Below are 18,821 nucleotides of genomic sequence, written 5' to 3' on the forward strand. Positions count from 1 at the left end.
TTGTGTGACACATTTGATTGGTGTCGTATGCTGCAGTTTCTTTTCAGCTTCACTCAAAAACCGCCCAGGACGGCACAACTTCATGCCGAGCCTTCTGCGGCTGAGTATGGCGGTCACACTTTCGAGACATTGGCCGGCCTTCTTAGCGTAACGGTGCCAGATCGCCAAGAATATGAAAATGACTACGATGCCCTGTTATACATGTTCCTGAATGCTGAAGACGTCAACGTCCCTGAGTCGTGATACCAAACAACGAAAAGCCAACATGGATTACAGCAGACAGCCATACTTTCCACCTCCGCCAGGTCAAGCCGGAAATCCACCGCCGCCGATTCCCCCACGGCCAGAATCAACGATGACAGCAGTTTCTCCTCCTCATGGATATTTACAAGGGCAATTCCAGCATGCTCAAACTGTACAGAGTCCTCAATATGACGGTCAGCATCCTCAACAAATGTACCAGCCCGCAAACGGAGCTCCCTCATACCATCAGAGTTGTCCCAACAGTCTCAATTACTATCCTCCAGGTTCCGCAAGCCGACCTGAGCTAACTCCCCAAGACTCCTTTTCAAGTGGCCAGCCTCCCTTCGCCCAGCCGTACTCACCCTCGGCAACGTACACGCAGCCTAGCCAAGGACTATCATCGTCCCAGAGTCCTAGTCTATCAAGTGCTCTGCAACAGGCGACCTCGTTGTTTTCGGACAGTGACAAGGTTGTCAAGTCTTACCATGGACTCAAAAGCAAAGCTAGAGCCAAATTCACCCAGTTCGTCTCGCAAGCTGTGACACCCTCACAGCCTGGTTACAATCCTCAGGCCCAGTACGCTCAGAACTACAATACTCCGTATACCCCTTCACCAACTTCACCTTCTCCCATTCACCCATCCGGCGTCCAATACCATCAATCTCAGCAACCTTACTATCAGCATCCGACCCCGACAGAAAACTTGGCAACTCAACCAGCACAGTCTCCTTATCATCACCCAACCCCTCCTCAGGAACAGGCCTATCCTCTCCCATCTCATAGTCCAGCTGTGCTGCCACAGCAACGAGATCAGTATAGTCAACAGACTCAAAAGAATTCATCTTCTCATCTCCCACAAAACCCCGGGAAAGATGGTTCATCTGTCAGGCCGACACCCAACACTGTGATTTACAAGAACGACAATCCCAATTCTGCCGTTCAGCAACACACTGTATCTGCGGCTTCACCGGCAACTCACATACCGCCTGTGGAAACACTGCAGCAACTTCCTGAGCATCAGCAGCATATTCAACATGTCCAGGAATTGGCTCCTCACCAATTTCAAGCCCCGAAAGAGCCAGGGGGACCTGCAGCAAGTGTCATTCGCCCTTCGGCGTCAGTGGTAGAAGTTAACATCACGGACTGTTCACCTACTCAAGCCCCAATTGCCAAGAAGGTTGCTTATGTTTCTCACGAGGAAGTATCAGCAACCCGTTCCGTTGATGAAATTTCCACAATACTCGGCAATGTCAGCTTTCGCGAAGCCACTTCACCACAAAGTAGCCCTCCGGCGCCTGACCATGTCGACTTCCACGACTACAAAAGAGCCCTTCCTCGTGTTACCGAAGATGGGGAGCCCAACACAGTCGTTTGGGAATGCCCAGCAGACCGAGAGGTCAGCTATGAAACGGACTGGTATCATATATCGGACAAACCAAACTTCCTCGTCTGCACACACTGCTACGAGAGGTGCCTTGCACGAACACCCCTGGAAGACTCTTTCATACGCACCAGGCAACTGGAAGGACGTTGTCGGTTCAACGCTCCCCGCATCACCAGACTTCTGCTACCCGAGTGTCTCAAGCGCAGAGACATCACTCCTCTGCGGGAGTTCATGACCGCTCGACTCGATGTCCTGGACTGCAAGGGCGCCTCGGGTGCTGATGGGTCAGCAGGAATCAAGTGGTTCAAACCGCTTGACGACAGACTCGATGGCTTCGTATCTTGTGAGGCTTGTTATCAAGATGTCGTGCTGGCAACATCGTTCCATGACAAATTTATTCCGCACGACTCGCCTCAAGCCTCTGACGCTATCTGGGCCTGCGACATATGTCTCCCCTTCATGAGTCGATCCATGGTCAAAATCTCTAGATTAGGGATCGACGGCTGGAACGAATGGGTAGAAGCAGCAGCGAAGCACATTGCTCTCCCCGAATGCGACAAGGGGCCCGTATCGCCCTCCTCCAGACGCTGGATGCGGCTGCGCGGCGAGCGGCATCCAGATTTCAAAATGTGTGAAAAGTGCTACGAGAAACATGTGGCTCTGACGACACTGGACAAGGACTTTGAATCTGTTCCACACGCGCCGAGTCAAACAGGGTTGGACTGGATGGACGCCGCTCTGGGCTATACAACGACAGAGCCTACACCCATCACTTGCAGCATGAACGGCTTGCCCGTTGAGGTCGCGCTCATAGATGCCAAGGACTTTCAGGACATCAACGTTCTCCACCGTGCTCTGGAGGTAATACTCTCATGTCCACCGTGTACCGAACGGGGCATCATCAACGGCGTGTGGTACACGTTGACTGGGGGCGACTGCGACGGCTACAGGATCTGCGCCCCGTGCCATGCCGCCTTCATCACCCCGTTCGGACTGGATCGATTCTACGAGCAGTCCAAGAGCGAAGAAGCAGGCGGGACCTACTTCTGCAGCTTCGAGCGGTCCTCCGCCCCGCGATGGGCTGAACACATGAACCGCAACGCCGAAGCCGTCGAAACCGGCGTGTGGTCCCGCTACTCCGTCTTCGTACGCAAATTCGCCGGCGTCCCGCACTGTGCCAAGGAGAATCTCGTCGACAACCGCCGCTGGTACGGCTGGGACGACTGCACAATCTGCCCAGAGTGCTACATCACCTTCTGCCAGGAGAGCTCCCCACCTCCTCCCAGTCTGGCGATGGTGTTCAACAACGATCTCGTCGTCGAGAAGAGGATGTGCTGCCTGTACTCCCCGCGCATGCGCCAAAAGTGGATTGAGGCGTGCGAGGCGGGCAACGCGGAGGCGCTGATCGAGTTTTCAAGGGTGCGGCACGGGGTTTGGGTGCAGACTGTGCTACAGGTCCAGGCGCTTCGCCAGATGCAGGATATGCAGTTTGCAAATGCCATGCATGCGGGATTCATGAGCGTTACGTACCAAGGCATTGAGGGCATAAAGGTGGTGTCTGGCACGACAGATGGGTACGAGCATGGGAATAGCCAACTTGGATGGCATGCGACGGATGAGGGCGCCACGAGCGCAGCTTTTCGAAATCAGATGCAGGCCGGAATGTCTCAGTCTAATAGTTCCGATACGTGGATGACGATATGGCAGTTGTTGCTGAAATGGTCAGAATATGAATAAGGTGGGCAGGCTAGGCTTGGGTTTCTGGCTGGTTGCTCTACTGCCTAGCCTTTTTGTTTGTTTGTAAATGCCTTCAAATAAGTCGTTCTTCAAGTGAATTGCTTCTACGTTGAGATCCCTCATTATACGGCTGTGTCATTGCACACGACGCAGCCATATCTCTCGAGAATGCCGTTCTCCATCTCCTACAACTCAGGGCAAAGTCTCAGCAGCTAGAATTAAACGGAAGCCCTGAAGATTCTGAGCGTTCAGGAGCTGCTAATATTCCCCAAGCGTATTGAGACTCAGCTGGACCCTGGCGAATTTGCAAGATTTGATCAATGTCAGATGTCAGCGTATAAAAATTATGGATGGTATTAATGTATAATTACGTCTGGATACTCAATTTCTACGACGGAACTGTTGGCTCGAAAACATCCTCCAAAACATCAACAACGCCACTCATCCAGCTATCCCACGACGCAGGATCCTCCTCGTCCTTGTAAAACTTGAGCCATCTCAGCAATATACGATACGACCCCTTCTTCAACCCCAAGCCTATCGTAGCGGTAGCATCAAGAATACTATACGACCACCCGGCCTGGTGACTCGTCTGCGGCAACCATCCATTCTGAATCATGTTGGATCCGAGTATTGGCACGCCGGCAACCGTAGCATTCTCCTTCATCGACGTCTCTGTGAGATTATCAAACTCGACGTTGGGATCGAAGCCGTACCATGTCGGCGTGAAATTTGTGCTCGCGCGCACAATGTCGAAGCGGAACTTGCGCACCGGCTGCAGCGAGGTGAAGAGCGCGACCGGGTAATCCGGATACTGGAACGAAAAGGCGCGGTAGTTGCCAATGTCGGCTTTATCGCCGTTGGAAAAGACCTGCGGAGCCGAGAGGGGATCGCGCGTCGGCGTCAGGGCGTTGGCGCGCTGCTCCGCCGTGATGTTCTTCGTGCCGATGACAGGTGTGCTGCTGTATTTGTAGGCTGGGCCCATGTAAGGGATTGTGAAGGTCTCGTTGGTGGAGGAAGAGATGCCGATGAAGCCGGAGAAGAGTGGGACGAGGCCGGCGTTTGGTGATGATGGGGGTGTAACTGAGAACGAGACGTTGGCGGAGCCGCCGGCTGGGACGGTGAGTTGGCTCCCGCTCGCAAAGTCGATCTTGGCTGAGAAGGACGAAGGGATGTAGCCGACTTGCGCGGTACGGCTCGAACCCTCCGGGAATGGTGCTGCACCAGCCGCAGGCACGTTGGAGAAGCTGTATGTGACGTCGGTATCCGACGGGTTGTCGATGGTGAAAATAGCCTCTTCGACATCAACCAACTTGAACTCCCCTGGAGATACCACCGTTCCCGGAAACACGGCTTTATGGGCCTGAACCAGACCTGCGCCTTGTTGAATTGCAGGCGACATCAAATCATAGTCTGCCATGTTAACTTGCTTCGCAGTGGTTTGCATCCGCTCAAAGATCTCTTCAACAGACAAGTCGGGGTTCTGTGACTTGATCAGAGCATATACACCAGAGATGTAAGGCGTCGCCATGGACGTCCCGCTGATGATGCCGAAACCGCCGCTATTCTCCATGAGCGGGAACGTGGCTAAGATCACTCCACCTGGGGCGGCTATTTGAGGCTTGAACGCGAAGTCGGCGTTGGGTCCTAGATGAGTGTCAGTCAACACATCAAGATTAGATGACTGCGATGATAGCAAGACATACCGAGGCTGCTGAAGTTGTTTGGAGATCCGCCGCCAAGTTGATCCACCAGAAGAGGCATCTGGGACTCAACAAGCAACTTGTACTGTCCGGTGCTCTTGGCCGCGTTCGAGAGTGTTTCGTCAATCACGCTGCCCATGGAGTAGACGTAACCATCCGCAGTAAGAGAGGGCGTGGGCACAGCGTGGCCTTCAATGAAAACATCGTCGATGGTGGGATCCGGGTACGTAATGACACGAGTGAAGTTTGCCGCAGAGGCATATGTCTGGACCTGTGTCGGTGAACACGAAGGCCCTCTCTTGACGGCGACAATGTACTCGGAGATCGGCCTCTGGAGGCTACTGGCTGGCGGGTAGTCGGAAGCCGAGCAGCCAAACTTATACGTGGACGTGTTTCTCCCGGCCCAAGCTACTGGATACTCACCCTCCGGAAAGGGATACAACGCTCCGTAGTGGAACTCGGCACCATTCGAGTCACGGACCGGGTACGTTGGAAACTTTGCATTCTCCACCGACGCAACACCGAGTCCGTCATCCGCTCCGCCTGGCAAGTTGATGGAAAACATGCCTTGTGTGCCAGAGTTACCAGCAGCAGCAATGACAGCAACGCCCTTTGCTCTCAGCGCGGTGACAGCAGCAGGGAGAATCGACCCGGGGTAGCCCGACCAGGTCCCAAACTCCCCAATCGAGATACTCACAACATGAGCACCCTCCTCAACGGCCCTCTGCATAGCCGCAACAATAGCATCATCCGACGCACTCCCATCGCATCCAAAGACGCGGTACATGCCCAGCGTCGCCCTAGGAGCGACGCCAACGAGACCGGCGAACATGGAGGCGTTTGAGGAAACCTCCATGCCGATAATGCCGGCGGCATGGGTGCCGTGGAAGCTGTCAAAGCAGCCCGGCCTTGGGTCCGGGCTCGGGTTCGGAGTGGAGTTGCTGAACCCGTAATCGTCGCCGACAAAGTCGTAGCCGAACTCGACCTTGCATCCTTTTCCGAAGCATCCTCCCAGGGCGGGGTGCAGGTAGTCGATTCCCGTGTCGATGACCGCGACGCGTACGCCCTCGCCGAGCACGCCCTTTGCGTGAACGCGGTCGACGCCCGTCATGGCGTGAGGGCTATTCCAGTCGACGTCCGCCCTCCGTGAGAGCGAATATTTGGACTGGTCTCTGCTGCCTTCATAGTTACGGTTGGCGTGTTTTCCGCTACCTTTTCCGCTGGAAGGAGACCTCTTCACGTTGCTGCTTGGGCGATGAGGGTGCGCCACGCTCCGGACGGGAATGACATTCTCGACACCTGGCAGAGCTCGCAACTTTTCACTGTCCGAGTCGCTGTCCAGAGAGACCGATACGCCGTAAAAGACACTCTTGTCGGTGTACTCATATCGCACTCGTAGCGGGATAGACGCTTCGGCTGCCTTGCTGGCGAGATCATACGGACTGATGCTAAGCCCTTCGGCCGTAGAGTCCTTGGACAACTCGATAAAATACGTCTTCGGCACTGCTTGGGAGGTAGCTATAGCAAGACAGCAAGCCGCTGCCGCAGCAAAGTGGGCGATGAGACGCATCGACGACTAGACGATTGGGCGGCTTCTCTTCGAACAGACAAGTCTGAGAAAGACTCTACAGCCCAGCGTGCCCCGAACCGTATCCATTGTGCGACTACGCTGTGATTTTAAGAGTTCAAAGTCCGATTGCCATGGGGTGGTCGGTTCGTCAATACGATACCGAGATAGCCGGCTGTGGGTCGTGACGGAAAGGGCGGGGTTTTCTCGTATTTGGCAGATCTTAATTCCCTGGCCCAATCGACTGCTATTTCTAGGCCGGGGATAGAATTAAGGAGAGCCCGCTTGTGTGGATCAAAGGTGAATTTGCGGGAGCTAAAGCCCGTGAGGTTGTAGTCAAAGTTCTAGCGTAAGAAAGTTATACCAGTGGTTCAAAGGAACAAATGGAGAGAACGGCATGTCGTCAACTACGTGTGTTGGTTTCGATTATACCCATGCTCGGTGAGCAGTTTTCTTTCCGACTGACCTATCCATAAGCCAACTGCCTCAATCTAGGCAAAGGCATTCTAGCTTGTTCAACTTATCAACGCGATAAATGAACGTGCCACAAGATGCGATGCTCTCCAATTCGTCAATGGTCCTCGAAATCGTTGTAGATCAGATTGATTTGTCTGGATGTATCTTCAAAGTTTTGTCTCACTAATCCATCCCTTAACCGGCCGCCGTTAAGATCTCTCTGGCGATTATAGTCAGGACATGAGTTCATCACCAAACGGTTAGCGTCATTTCTCTTCATTCTCCGCCATCTAAGTCCACGCTCACACGCTGTGGCGTGATCTATTTTTTCTTCTGTCCAGCAACGACAGTGATCTCCTTGGGGAGCTCGGCCACGTAGGGCAGGAACTCGGGCTGACCGGGGATGTACTTGCGCAACACTTCGGGGACCTTGAAGCCATCGGGCGTCTGGTAGTTCTCCATGATGCAGCAAAGGGTTCGCTCGGTAGCGCAGAGGGTCTTTAAAGATTTTGGTAAGTATCAGCGACACGTACATGAGACCAAAGGTGGCATCAGAGGGGACGACTTACAGCGTTGAGAGCGTGGACGTACTCCTTCCGGCCACCACCGGGGGCCTTTGTGGGGCAAAATGTCAGCAAATCTCGGGTTTAAGAAAATGACCATAGCTTTTTTGATGGGACTCACCTCCTTGGCCTTCTTGACACCGTAACGGACCTCGAGCTCGCGGGTCTGGTAGTCCGTGCCTGCCGTCGATGTTAGCATTGCCGAGCCGTAATTTACGAATGAATATGATCTTACAGTTGGAGCAAGACACGAGCTCCTTGTACTCCTGTTGGAAGGGGAACCAAGCCTCCAAATCGTACTTCTTGGCGGCGGCGTTGTTCCTGAATCTGTCAGTAATTCCTCCATAGTTAATCTTCAGGGGTTGCTTACAGAGCACCAGAGACGATGGAAACAACCCTGTGGTCGTAAGTCAGCTTTCAAGTTCCACAACTCTAGCTTGATATAGCCTACCGGTAGGGAAGACCAAGGCTCTTATAGAACTCCTCAGAAGCGGAAATCATCTCGTCAAAGTGCTTCCAGCTGTCTTCAGGCTTGCAGAAGACAAACTGCTCAATCTTCTCGAACTGGTGCACACGGAACAGACCCCAGGCCTCCTTACCGCTATGCAAGTTTCCCGTGTCAGTCAAAGTCTCCAGAAGGGAAATGATACCGTCATCTAGCAGGGGTCTCGAACGTACTGCTTGCCGGCTTCCTTGCGGAAACATGTGCTGTAACCGGCGTACTTGATGGGCAGCTGGCCACCCTGGATCCACTCCTCGCTGTGAAGTGCAGAGAGCGGCTGCTCACTGGTGGCAATGAGGTACTTCTCTTCGCCGTCACCCGTAACCTTGTACCTGGAGAATCTGTCAGAACAATTGAGGGTGGATTTCGGTTTGGATGATTCGCCTCACAGTTCCTCGTCGAATTGCTCAAGCTGGGCGGTCTTGGCCATCTGGTTGCGGTTCATGAAGAAGGGAGGCTGGTTAGGCGTGTATCCCTTGTTGAAAAGGAACTCGAGACCGTAGTTAATGAGCGCCTGGTTCCTGTTCGTCGGGGTCAGCTTTCCTATTGCTACCACATGCTTCACCCTCGCTTCTCTCCTGACACAGAACGTACAGGAACAGTCCGTATCCAGTCAAGCAGTATCCTCTGTGACCGACAAGCTTGATAGCACGCTCAGAGTCGTAACCCGCGAGTCTGGTAACAATCTGGTGGTGGCTAAGCGTCTGCTCAGTCTTGGCACCGAGTCCGGCCTCGGGCTTCCATTCGCGCTCCGTGACGTTGTTGTCCTCGTTGTCGCTGATGGGAACGGACTCGTGAACGTAGTTTCCGATGCTCTTGGCCTTGGCGTTGAGCGTGACGAGCTTCGCTGTCGCCTCATCCTCCTTGTCCTTCTTCTGCTTCTGGAGATCCTCCTTCTTCTTGAGCAAGTCGTCGGCATTCTCCTTGTTCTTCTTCTTCATACCAATCTCCTTCTGCACGGCGTTGATTTCGCTTCCGATCTGCGTCGCAGAGTATTGGGTCTTGCGGTGGTCTATTCGGCTCCGGAGAGGTTCGTGTTAGCCCATATTGTCCTTCCTCCGATGTGCGTGCAGCTATGGGCATGAAGGCCTGGGTGGGTTGGGAATTCGTACCATCCCACAAAGCGATGACCTCGTCGACAATCTCGACGGGTGCATGACGACGGCGCTGGGAGTCGCGGATCTTCTCGGGGTCACCACCGCGCTCCTTGATGAAATCTTGGAGGTCGAGCATGATTATGGCTGGTGGGGTAGAAGGGAGATTGGCGGGGCGGACTATGGTAAAGTATACTTGTTAAAAAGGCAAATCACAGACGCGTTCCGAGAAGAGTACAACTTACACGTTCCTTGGGACTGCGGATGGGTTGCAGCTGCGTCGGCGTGACTCTCTCGAGGTGACTCAGGAGCGACTTTGGAGGGTGGTAAATTGTCGTTGCTGGACGATGGTGGGGTTCTTTGGCGGGGGCGGGGCTGAGGCGGTCAAACGCAAGGGGTCTTTCGCGCCTTCCTTTACGGATACCTCGACTTGTCTACGCGCCCATGCGACACATTCAATCACCCAATGTACAGCCACCGGGGGAAGACGAGATGCGCCAAATGCAACCCAATTTTAGTGCAATTGCGATCCGGTCATGTTTTATATCGTCGCGAAGCGCAGAATGTTCTCCTTTGCCTTCCAGAGTGCTAGCTATTGTACAATTCTGCCGTGAATACCTTTGAGAAACAAACCCCCAGACCCTTTTATTCCCCGCCCTCGAGATCATTTTCGCCAATGTCCAATGTTACATGATCGCTAAGTATTCAGATCCGAGTAGCCTCCTCGACCTTGGTCTTTTTCGATGAGTCATCTGCCTCCGCAGGCTCTTCGGCCTTGCGCTTCGTGCCATTGGACTCTGCACCGTTTGCCTGAGTTTCTTCGGGCTTGGGCTCCTCCTTGGCCTTCTTGCGTACAAGGCCAGTAAGATCAGTAGCCGTCTTCTTGGCTTCCTCGACGCGAGCTTGTGTCTGAGCCGCAGATTCACCAATAGCCGCTCCAAGAATTCCGCCTAAGCCTTCACCACCGAGAGCAGCGTTCACGTCAATGGGTGGCTTACGAAGTTCCACGAGCTGTGCATGATTAGTAAAGGTCTTGTCGAGGACAAAGTATGGTTACTCACGCGCTGCTCCATATCCGCAATCATGTCCTTGACGTCGGTAATCGTGGCCCGGGTGACCTCGTTATCTTCTGGAGATGCCATGGTAGCGAGTTCGACTTCCTTGTTCTGGAGCTTGAGCTTGGTGCTGTTGATGGCCGCTTCCAGCTCATTTGCGGCCTCCTCGCGAAGCTTCTCGTCGAAAGGCTTGCTCTCTCCTTGCTCGCCCTCCTCCTGAGTGGTTGTTACGGAGGAAAACTCAAGCGCCAACGAAAGCTTGAAGTGCGCCTCGGCAATAACTTCCGAATCCTCGCTGTACAGCTCCTTCTTGTATTTCAAAGACTTGCGCGAGTCCTCAATGGCGTCGGGGTATCTATATCTCTGTTAACGACGGAGGCCTTCGTGCAGGGTACCTCGGCAGGTGCTTACCTCTCATTCTCTAAGGAAATCTCGGCAAGAAGATCATGAGTATCCGCAAGGCGCTCCTTGACATGCTTGATGCTGAGCTTCTCGCCATCGACTTGCTCTTGTGCTTTGCCATTGGGCTCCACCTTCTCCAACTCTTCCAACTGTCTGCTGTAGAGAATGCGAGCCATGTCGAGCACGCCGAACGCGACAGCGAGATCGTCATCCTCTTCCTCTTCTTCTTCATCACCCTCGGCCTAATAATAGGTTAGCTCCAATTGGCAGTCGTCGACGGGTCTGGATCGCAAGTCTTAAATCAACTCATTGATGAAAGATCGAGACTTGTTCAGCTCGAGACCAAAGGAACGGGAATCTAGCTTACCTCCTCCTCATCCGAGTCGTCCTCAAAGTTTTCGTCGCCAGTGAACTGGAACAAGGGCTTCTTCTCCACGACAATCTCCTCGGGCTTCGCTCCGCTCGACACACTTGCGACAATCGCAACACCCTCCTCAGTTATTCTCTGCGCCTCGGTTTCGGCTGGCGCATCGGTCGACGTAGGCTCGGCAGTGGTCTTCTTCGGGGCCTTGGACTTAGGCTTGGCCGCCTTCTTGTCACCAGCGGCCTTGCCTCCTAGGACGTCGCTCTTGCTCTGGCCAACCTTGAACACACTGCGGCCGTAGAGGAAGAGGATCTCAGCATTTGCAGGTTGCATTTCGCCATTGATTTCATCTTGCAGCTCAGCAGCCTTCGTGAAACAGTCCGTAGCTTCCTCGTACTGCTTCTTTGCGTAGAGAGCAGTTCCCTTGGCGGTCAGGTCGGCGAGAGTGACCTTCTTGGAGTTGACGTCCTCCTCAGACTCTTCGCCGATCGTGGCTGGCGTGTCTTGTTGTGTCGGCGCGAGCGCATCCTGCTTGATCTCTGGGTTTGCGACAGCCTCCACAGCTGGGGCCTCGGCAACGAGTGCCACTGCGACAGGGGCCTCAGCGATAGGGACCTCTGCGGCGATCGTAGGCTGTTCGGGTGCGTCGGCCATTGTGGGAATTGAATTGGAGTTGCCGATTGATAAGTTGAAGGATGAAGGAGCAGAATTATTTGCGGACGATGGGAAATAGGATGAGCGAGGTAAGGAAGGCAATTGCGGAAAGAGAATTGGCAGCCTTTGTCAGTCTGTGGTGTGACGCGCGAGCTCTGAGGAAGGCGCGTTGATTGGGGAACGAAGCTGCAGGGATAGCTTCCGTTCAGCACGTAAAACGAGTTAAACCCAATCAAAATCACGGGTGCGTGATGAGCTTCTTCACTGTGCTTAGCACTGTATGTTGCATTAATCCCATGGATCAATTCTGGGATAGGCCAGCAGGGTGTCGCTGCCAATGCCTTGATTACATGTTTGCCTTGGCAATTGCCGTACGCCCGAATGTCATTCCCATCACCTATCTCCTTTCAACAATGCCCAGTCTCTGGCTTGAAACGCAAACATCTGGTTGGAGAAGGAACTACAGCTGCATGTTTGCTGAAGGAGTGCGACTTGGCTGTCCTCTCAAGTGAGCTGATGAACCTTTGAAAAGGCTCTGCCAGATGAAAGCCTCACTCAGCAACAGCTCAATGTCCTTCTCCGTCCAAGATTTTGTTGGCAAGCTTTGCAAAAACATCATTATTTCCTGAAAATCCATCTTGACAAGCTTGTCCGACCACTTGACTAGGAAAGCCGCGCACACGTATAAATGAAACTCCGAAAAGCCTTGTTCTTCGGCCTGTAGGTGGTTAGATCGGTGCCAATGATCAGACGTCGATGGAATATACTCACCAAGTACGTGTCCCACATCCTGATCGTATTCCTTACACTTATCTCTCTCATCAAGAGACAGTTCATCCATCGGAAGCTGAATTGGATGAATTCGACGTGCTCCTTTTCGAGATGCTTCGCCAGTCCTGCATCGATCCTTGCGGTGAGATCGCGAAGGGCCGCAACCTGCCTCTGAATGCCTGGCTGAGCCACAATGTAGTGGTCTTGTATACCGTCTAGCAGCTTTGTCAAGCACCAGAACGAATCTGCTTCTACAGCGTCAAGAACCGATTTTGGCAACTGACCAGGGTCCATGCCCGATTCAATATCGGAGTCTGCGACATATGTGCTCAAGAAAACCTGCCAAAACGGTGTTACCAAGTCATTGATGCCCTGAACGTAGCCGCTGGCAGGGTGTCGCACTGCCCATAGATACAGGATTCGTTCCAGAGATCTCTGGGTCGCTTCGTACGAGTAAAGTTCGATATGAGGGTTCGTTCTTGGAACGTCGATGCTGATCTGATGCCAGATTGCCTCGTCTAGCCCTCTCGCTTTCCCGGGTGCCGCGACGGTGGTGCCACTTCCCCCACTGCTGCTGCCTCGTTCGAAAGCCTGCCTAACGCCATCGAGATACTCTTTTCGTTTCCTCTCTAGAGTTGCGACTCTCCTCTCGCTGTTCGTCGGTAGGTAACTCAATAGGAGTTGCCATGTCATAGCACGAACTTCCTGGGGAACGCCGGACCAAGCCAGTTGCCGAAGTTCCTGTAGCGGTATTGTTGACGCCTGCAAGAGCTTCTTGAACTTGTTGATACGAGTAATTCGTGAATTCGCGGCATCAACCTCTTTGGGCGTTGCGTCGTCGGGTATGACTGGGTGATCGATAAGGTGCAGCGCGTTCGCCGGGTCTGTCGCAGTCAGCACGGTCCGTTCCAACATCACGCGACATCGCTTACCCCTCAAAATTTCTTTATACTGTGGACGCAAGATCTTGCCCTCGCTCTTTTTCGGCATTGGATAGGTTGGCGCAGGCCTTTCGATCGCGATGTCTGCACTATTCGAGTATCTCCTCGTGTGTAACCCCAAACCGAACGAGTCGTTCAAGGGCGACAGACCGCCGTTGGGATCTGACCTGTGTTGCGCGGCTTTCTTGCGTGTTCGTCGCTTCATGTTGGACAGGCTCGGCAAGCCAAAGTCGTCACCGTCATCGTCCTCATACCCCATCATGTCTTCCTCGTCCTCGTCGGCTTTCCAGTCATCGTTGGTGTTGGAAAGGAAATTGATATAACTTTTGATCGGAGGGGACGAAAGGCCCGACTGGGGGCGCGAGGGAGGAGAGGCATCGCTAGGCCGGCCTTTGGTAGAGTGTGAGGAAGGAGGTGTCTTCGGTCTGGAGGATGAGCTGGACAAGTTGCTGGCTCAAGTTAGCTGAGGGTGCCGGCGCGGTTCCAGGCGCGATTCCAAGATGGGAAGAGTTCGCACAGTGAATCGAACTTGAGGATATCGGCATGAGAATATGCTGCTCCGACAACCAGGTTTGGATCGCGACCGGTTCTTTTCGATGCGTTCTCGCGTGGGGGTGGCTTCCAAAACGGCGATGCAGAACTACCCCAAGTCAGTTCCGAACTGCGTCGGCGATGCAGCCAAGGCAACGTACTCTGAGCGGTCTGCACCGTCAACAAAATATCAAAGTTAGCCAAGAATTTCCGAGTTTAGTCTCGAGAGCCGAGGCTATGCAGCAACGGGCAACACGAGTTGAAGAGGTATGACGAAACCCACCGACTTGGACCATCTCCTGCTGCGGGGCAATTAGCATGCGGTGACAGGCCCGGGCAGGGGTTTGGGGGAGCATACCTGTTGCGAGGGCTTCTTCCCACTCCCTGAAGAGGAGAACATGGTGATGCTTCTCTATTGAGACCGTGTCATTGTGTGTCTTGGTGTTGAGATGCGCCAGACGAGTCGCCTGAGCTCCGAACAAGTGACCAGTGGCCGGACCCTTGCCTCACATTAGTGTACCGCACGCCGCTTTGAGCAGCAGTTGGAGTGGAGTGGGGGGAGGAGGTCACTGTGGCTGGAGGATGCGGTTTCAACTGCGTCGTTGTGGCGGCCGAGGTGCGAGTCTAAATGGTAGCGCAGATGCTTCTTCCAGCCTACCTCGACCAGCTGGAAAGGAGTCTGGGGAAGTCTAAGCAAAGAACAAAAACCTATTTCCCCAGAGGGAGATTCTTGCAAGGGATGTCTTCACTTATGGCAAATAATAGGGCTAGTTATTGCGGTACCTTGCATGAACGATCTAACTGTACGGATACGGATGCCAAACTCTCCCAATTTCATTACATACCTACCTACCGCAACAAGCCAGTCTTCCATGTTACTCGGTCACGTGAGCATCCCCACTCACTCAGGTACGGGACGAGTCGGCGCTTCCCAACACATCGCAGCTCATAACCTCAGTAGGTGGCAGAGCGCGCACGAGCTTTGCCGATGCTTGGACCTTTCTGTCCCTCCCCCAGTTTTTGTAGCTCTGATTGGATTGAGCACGCCCATTGGCTCCGCCACAGTCTTAGCTCCACCTTCCTCCTCTTTCACTCAGGCTCTTGCCTAAGAAATATCCAAACAAGCGCTGTTGCGTACACAACGACCTTGTCCCATCAACTTCTCCGCAACAACACAACACGTTCTTTACTCCCCATTTCCTTTCGCTGCACACTTCGCCTGCATCGAATCGTCTATCAACATACGCTTGAGACTTGTTGAGCACTCGCCAGGATGACCGAGCCCGAGAATTTCGAGGAAGACCTCTTCGCCGATCTGTGAGTACCTACAAGTGTCATCCGTTGCCATGAAGATATGCTCATACGTGCCACAGCTACGACGATGACACCCCAGCGAAGCCAGCTGCCGCCCAGCAACCCGCGCCGCCTCCTGTCCCAGTCGCCGTTCCTCAACAAAGCGTCGAGACACATGCCGAACCACCTCCCCAGCCTGAACAGGAATACGGTGGCGGTGGTGATGACGATCAAATGAAGTACGAAGAAGAGGATGACGATGATGAAGTAGACTTCAACCTAGGTGGTGACGGCGGCGGCGGCGGCGGCGGTGGTGGTGGAAGCACCGGTTATGCGCCGCCCTCAAACGGGTTTGCTGGCAACAAGCAGGAAGAACCCACGTACTCGACAAGCACGGCCAAGAACCCGAGTGCCAAGGAAGATGGGTAAGTTTTATTTGCCAACTGCGTGAATTCTGCACTTGCTACACAAACTATTCCCCATGCACCTATAGTTGGGACGCATATCTCGACTTGATTAATTTGAAGCAATTTTGCTACGGTATGAGGGAACTCGGACATCAGTGGCCCCATGGTATCTCGTATCGGGCCTGCTTGGTCTTGGGAACTTGGATGGACAAGAGAGGGCATCAATACAAGACGTTGGCCAGCCACGTTTTGGGAAACATTCTTCAGGGCCATCAAGCCGGCCAAGGAAAAAATTCAGAGAAGACATGAGAAGCTTGAAGAAAAGCAAGAAAGAGAAGCCATTAAGAGGTACCGCGAAAAAGTCAGCTGGAAAAAGCAGCCTGAGATCACCGAGATATGCCGACGATAGTCAGTCATCAGTCAGTCAGATCAGGAGCACCCTCGTGCGCCTTCTATAGCCCAGTCGCAGAGAGAACATCCTGCGGTCTTTGGCTGCTGTAGCAAGATTAGCAGCGGATAGCGCTCGAAGCTAGAGCTAGCAGAGACTTGACGATAGCAAAAGACACGAAACATTCGACAATGACCAGGCTATCCGCTCCGCAATTCTCCCCAGACGTGAGAGAGTTTTTGTGGCTGGCTAGCGCTGCTCGCCCTCAACAATCACTTTGGCTGCGGTTGGAATCTGAAATCTTCGGCCTTTCCACAAAGGCATCGATGCTGATGGAAACCAACCCATGCACGTCACCTTGATGATTCTTCAACAAAGTACTGTCTGAATCTGCCGCTGGCCGCGAGGAGGTACCCATCAAGAAGCATGTTATGATAGGCATCGATCAAAACACCAATACACCAACGCCAAGAAATGCGATCTCAGGCTGTTGCAAGCCAGTCAGCCTGTATCTTTAAGAGGGGGAAAAGGCGAAGGCGGCTAGCCTAACGCTGTTCGACAGACGACTCGGCCAACTCATGGTCTCAAGGATGCCTCCTCTGTTCCAGCCATACGGCGGAAACTGTTATTGGCCATTGGCTCTTGTCTCGATGTCCGGATAATACTTCCATTGCCCAGAACACAATTACAGTCGCATGATTTTCTTTTTTTCGGAGTTCTGAATTTTGAGTTGATTCACTGACTAATGTTATTGTATCTGTAGCAAGATGTTTATTGGTGGCCTTAATTGGGAGACGACTGATCGTAAGTCTACATTGTGACCGCTGCCACAGTGCCATATTCTAATAGGTGCCAGAATCCCTAAGGGACTACTTCTCTCAGTTCGGCGAGGTTGTTGAGTGCACCGTCATGAGAGACAGCAGCACCGGACGATCAAGAGGCTTTGGCTTCCTGACATTCAGAGACGCCAAGACGGTGAACATTGTTATGGTCAAGGAACACTTTTTGGATGGCAAGATCGTAAGATTCTCCTAAGCACATTGCAGTTCAAATTGGACACTAACGACAACCAGATTGACCCCAAGCGAGCAATTCCTCGCGACGAGCAAGAAAAGACTAGCAAGATCTTCGTCGGTGGCGTCAGTCAAGATACGACCGATCAAGAGTTCAAGGACTATTTCGCCCAGTTCGGCCGTGTGGTGGACGCGACCTTGATGATGGACAAGGACACCGGTCGCCCTCGCGGTTTCGGCTTCGTCACGTTTGAAAGCGAGGCCGGCGTTGATGCCTGCCTCAGCACCAGTCTGGAGATTCACGGCAAGCCGATTGAGGTCAAGAAGGCTCAGCCGCGTGGCAATCTTCGCGAAGAAGAAGAAGCCGCACGACGGGGAGGAAAGTTCAGGAAGGGCGAAGACGGTGCCCAAGGTGGACAAGGCGGGATGGGAGGCGGCCAGATGGGTGCTGCAGGGGGCATGACGCCTCAGGTTATGGCACAATACTTCCAACGCATGCAGCAGTATTTCGCCATGATGCAGCAACAAATGGCTATGAGCAGAGGCATGGGTCCTATGAACCCGGCCATGATGCAGCAGATGATGCAAATGCAGCAGATGCAGCAGATGCAGAACCAGATGATGGGCCGCGGTGGAGGCGGCAACGGGCAGCAAGGCATGATGGGCCAGATGACGCCTCAAATGATGCAGCAGATGCAGCAAATGCAACAACAGATGCAGCAGCAGATGGGCCAGCAGGGCGGTCCCCCGTCTGGACCTAGCGGCAGCTTCAGCCCCCAGCAGCAAATGTTCGACCCGTCTCAGGGAGGCCAGCCGCCACAGCAGCCCGGCGGCGGACAAGGACCGCGTCGGGGAGGCAGCAGCGGCGGCGGAGGTGCTCCCCGCGACCAGTACAATCAGGCTGGCGCATATGCCATGGGCGGTGGTGGCGTTGCTCCGACATCGTGGGAGGGCATGTACGACGATGTTCCCCAGCCGAACCAGGGCGGCCGGGGAGGCTTCAGAGGCGGTCACCGTGGTGGCTCTCACAGCGGTGGCTCCCATCAGGGATCACCCGATCCAGCGCATGCCCCGCCTGCCAACGCGCCTACAGGACCCAAGAACGCGGGCAGACCCGGCGCTAACTACCGCGGCGGCGGACGTAGCAGCAACCGTGGATTCCATCCTTACTCGCGTTAGGAGCCTTTGCAGCAGCCAAAGAGGGCCTTTCTGGCATTGGAGATGGAAACACAAGGACGGATCAATTTCAAGGCGCCATGTCTCGTCGGCTAAAAGAGAGCTATACAAGTTTGATGGCTCGATGAAAGAGGGCGCTGGGAAGAAACTGCATATACGGAACGAGGTCCCGCGTTTTCTCCAAGACGGAGAGAAACTGGGACCGGAACCGGGGTACGGCTTGGGTTCGGCAGCTTTGCTTATTGCTCTCGCGAACTCCCTTTTCTCCTTTCCTTTACACATCGTTTTTCTTGGGAAGTTTGTATTATACTCCAAAGGGAGAGAAAATTAACCATTAATCGGCGAACCTCAAGCCTGTTTTTCTTATTGACGTGAACCCTGGGAGTGTAAATTTGATAATATGATGTGGAAATGAATTGCTAGAGGCTGCACGTTCCGTGAATCGCCATGAAAAAAAGCAGGACAAACAGGCGATATGTTATTTTATTACAGTCTGGCTGAGAAAGGTCTTGCCCCGGCTTGACCTTCCGAACCGGGCCCGAAGCCGAAGTTGAACCTGCCCGGGCGTCTTTCGGGA

General features: G+C 53.6%; 6 protein-coding genes across 6 annotated transcripts; 2 read left to right on the forward strand and 4 right to left on the reverse strand.

Annotated features, from left to right (window-relative positions):
• Nucleotides 1-2,098: 2,098 nt before the first annotated feature.
• N0V96_004980 (uncharacterized protein) lies at nucleotides 2,099-3,364 on the forward strand (the record flags this gene model as incomplete). The annotated part of the gene is made up of 1 exon (XM_053198414.2): nucleotides 2,099-3,364. One exon carries the CDS (start codon nucleotides 2,099-2,101, stop codon nucleotides 3,362-3,364), a length of 1,266 nt encoding a protein of 421 aa, XP_053044178.2.
• A 388-nt stretch (nucleotides 3,365-3,752) lies between these two features.
• On the reverse strand, nucleotides 3,753-6,637 carry N0V96_004981 (uncharacterized protein; the record flags this gene model as incomplete). The annotated part of the gene is made up of 2 exons (XM_053198415.2): nucleotides 3,753-5,011; nucleotides 5,071-6,637. The coding sequence occupies 2 exons, from the start codon at nucleotides 6,635-6,637 to the stop codon at nucleotides 3,753-3,755; spliced, it is 2,826 nt and encodes a 941-aa protein (XP_053044179.2).
• Nucleotides 6,638-7,411: 774 nt separating this feature from the next.
• SES1 (Cytosolic seryl-tRNA synthetase) lies at nucleotides 7,412-9,388 on the reverse strand (the record flags this gene model as incomplete). The annotated part of the gene is made up of 10 exons (XM_053198416.1): nucleotides 7,412-7,588; nucleotides 7,660-7,704; nucleotides 7,775-7,833; nucleotides 7,889-7,974; nucleotides 8,024-8,050; nucleotides 8,105-8,254; nucleotides 8,332-8,487; nucleotides 8,545-8,676; nucleotides 8,750-9,167; nucleotides 9,268-9,388. 10 exons carry the CDS (start codon nucleotides 9,386-9,388, stop codon nucleotides 7,412-7,414), a joined length of 1,371 nt encoding a protein of 456 aa, XP_053044180.1.
• Nucleotides 9,389-9,954: 566 nt separating this feature from the next.
• N0V96_004983 (uncharacterized protein) lies at nucleotides 9,955-11,724 on the reverse strand (the record flags this gene model as incomplete). The annotated part of the gene is made up of 4 exons (XM_053198417.1): nucleotides 9,955-10,260; nucleotides 10,311-10,659; nucleotides 10,716-10,948; nucleotides 11,074-11,724. The coding sequence occupies 4 exons, from the start codon at nucleotides 11,722-11,724 to the stop codon at nucleotides 9,955-9,957; spliced, it is 1,539 nt and encodes a 512-aa protein (XP_053044181.1).
• A 460-nt stretch (nucleotides 11,725-12,184) lies between these two features.
• On the reverse strand, nucleotides 12,185-14,367 carry GYP1 (GTPase-activating protein; the record flags this gene model as incomplete). Its single annotated transcript, XM_065757277.1, has 7 exons — nucleotides 12,185-12,442; nucleotides 12,496-13,379; nucleotides 13,428-13,885; nucleotides 13,954-14,076; nucleotides 14,129-14,138; nucleotides 14,251-14,269; nucleotides 14,326-14,367. 7 exons carry the CDS (start codon nucleotides 14,365-14,367, stop codon nucleotides 12,185-12,187), a joined length of 1,794 nt encoding a protein of 597 aa, XP_065614046.1.
• Nucleotides 14,368-15,240: 873 nt separating this feature from the next.
• N0V96_004985 (uncharacterized protein) lies at nucleotides 15,241-18,247 on the forward strand (the record flags this gene model as incomplete). The annotated part of the gene is made up of 5 exons (XM_053198419.1): nucleotides 15,241-15,284; nucleotides 15,341-15,685; nucleotides 16,819-16,859; nucleotides 16,912-17,075; nucleotides 17,129-18,247. 5 exons carry the CDS (start codon nucleotides 15,241-15,243, stop codon nucleotides 18,245-18,247), a joined length of 1,713 nt encoding a protein of 570 aa, XP_053044183.1.
• Nucleotides 18,248-18,821: the final 574 nt, after the last annotated feature.

Source organism: Colletotrichum fioriniae, assembly GCF_027942845.1.
Source record: "Colletotrichum fioriniae strain IMI 355084 chromosome Unknown scaffold_5, whole genome shotgun sequence".
In the NCBI taxonomy this organism is placed as follows: domain Eukaryota; kingdom Fungi; phylum Ascomycota; class Sordariomycetes; order Glomerellales; family Glomerellaceae; genus Colletotrichum; species Colletotrichum fioriniae.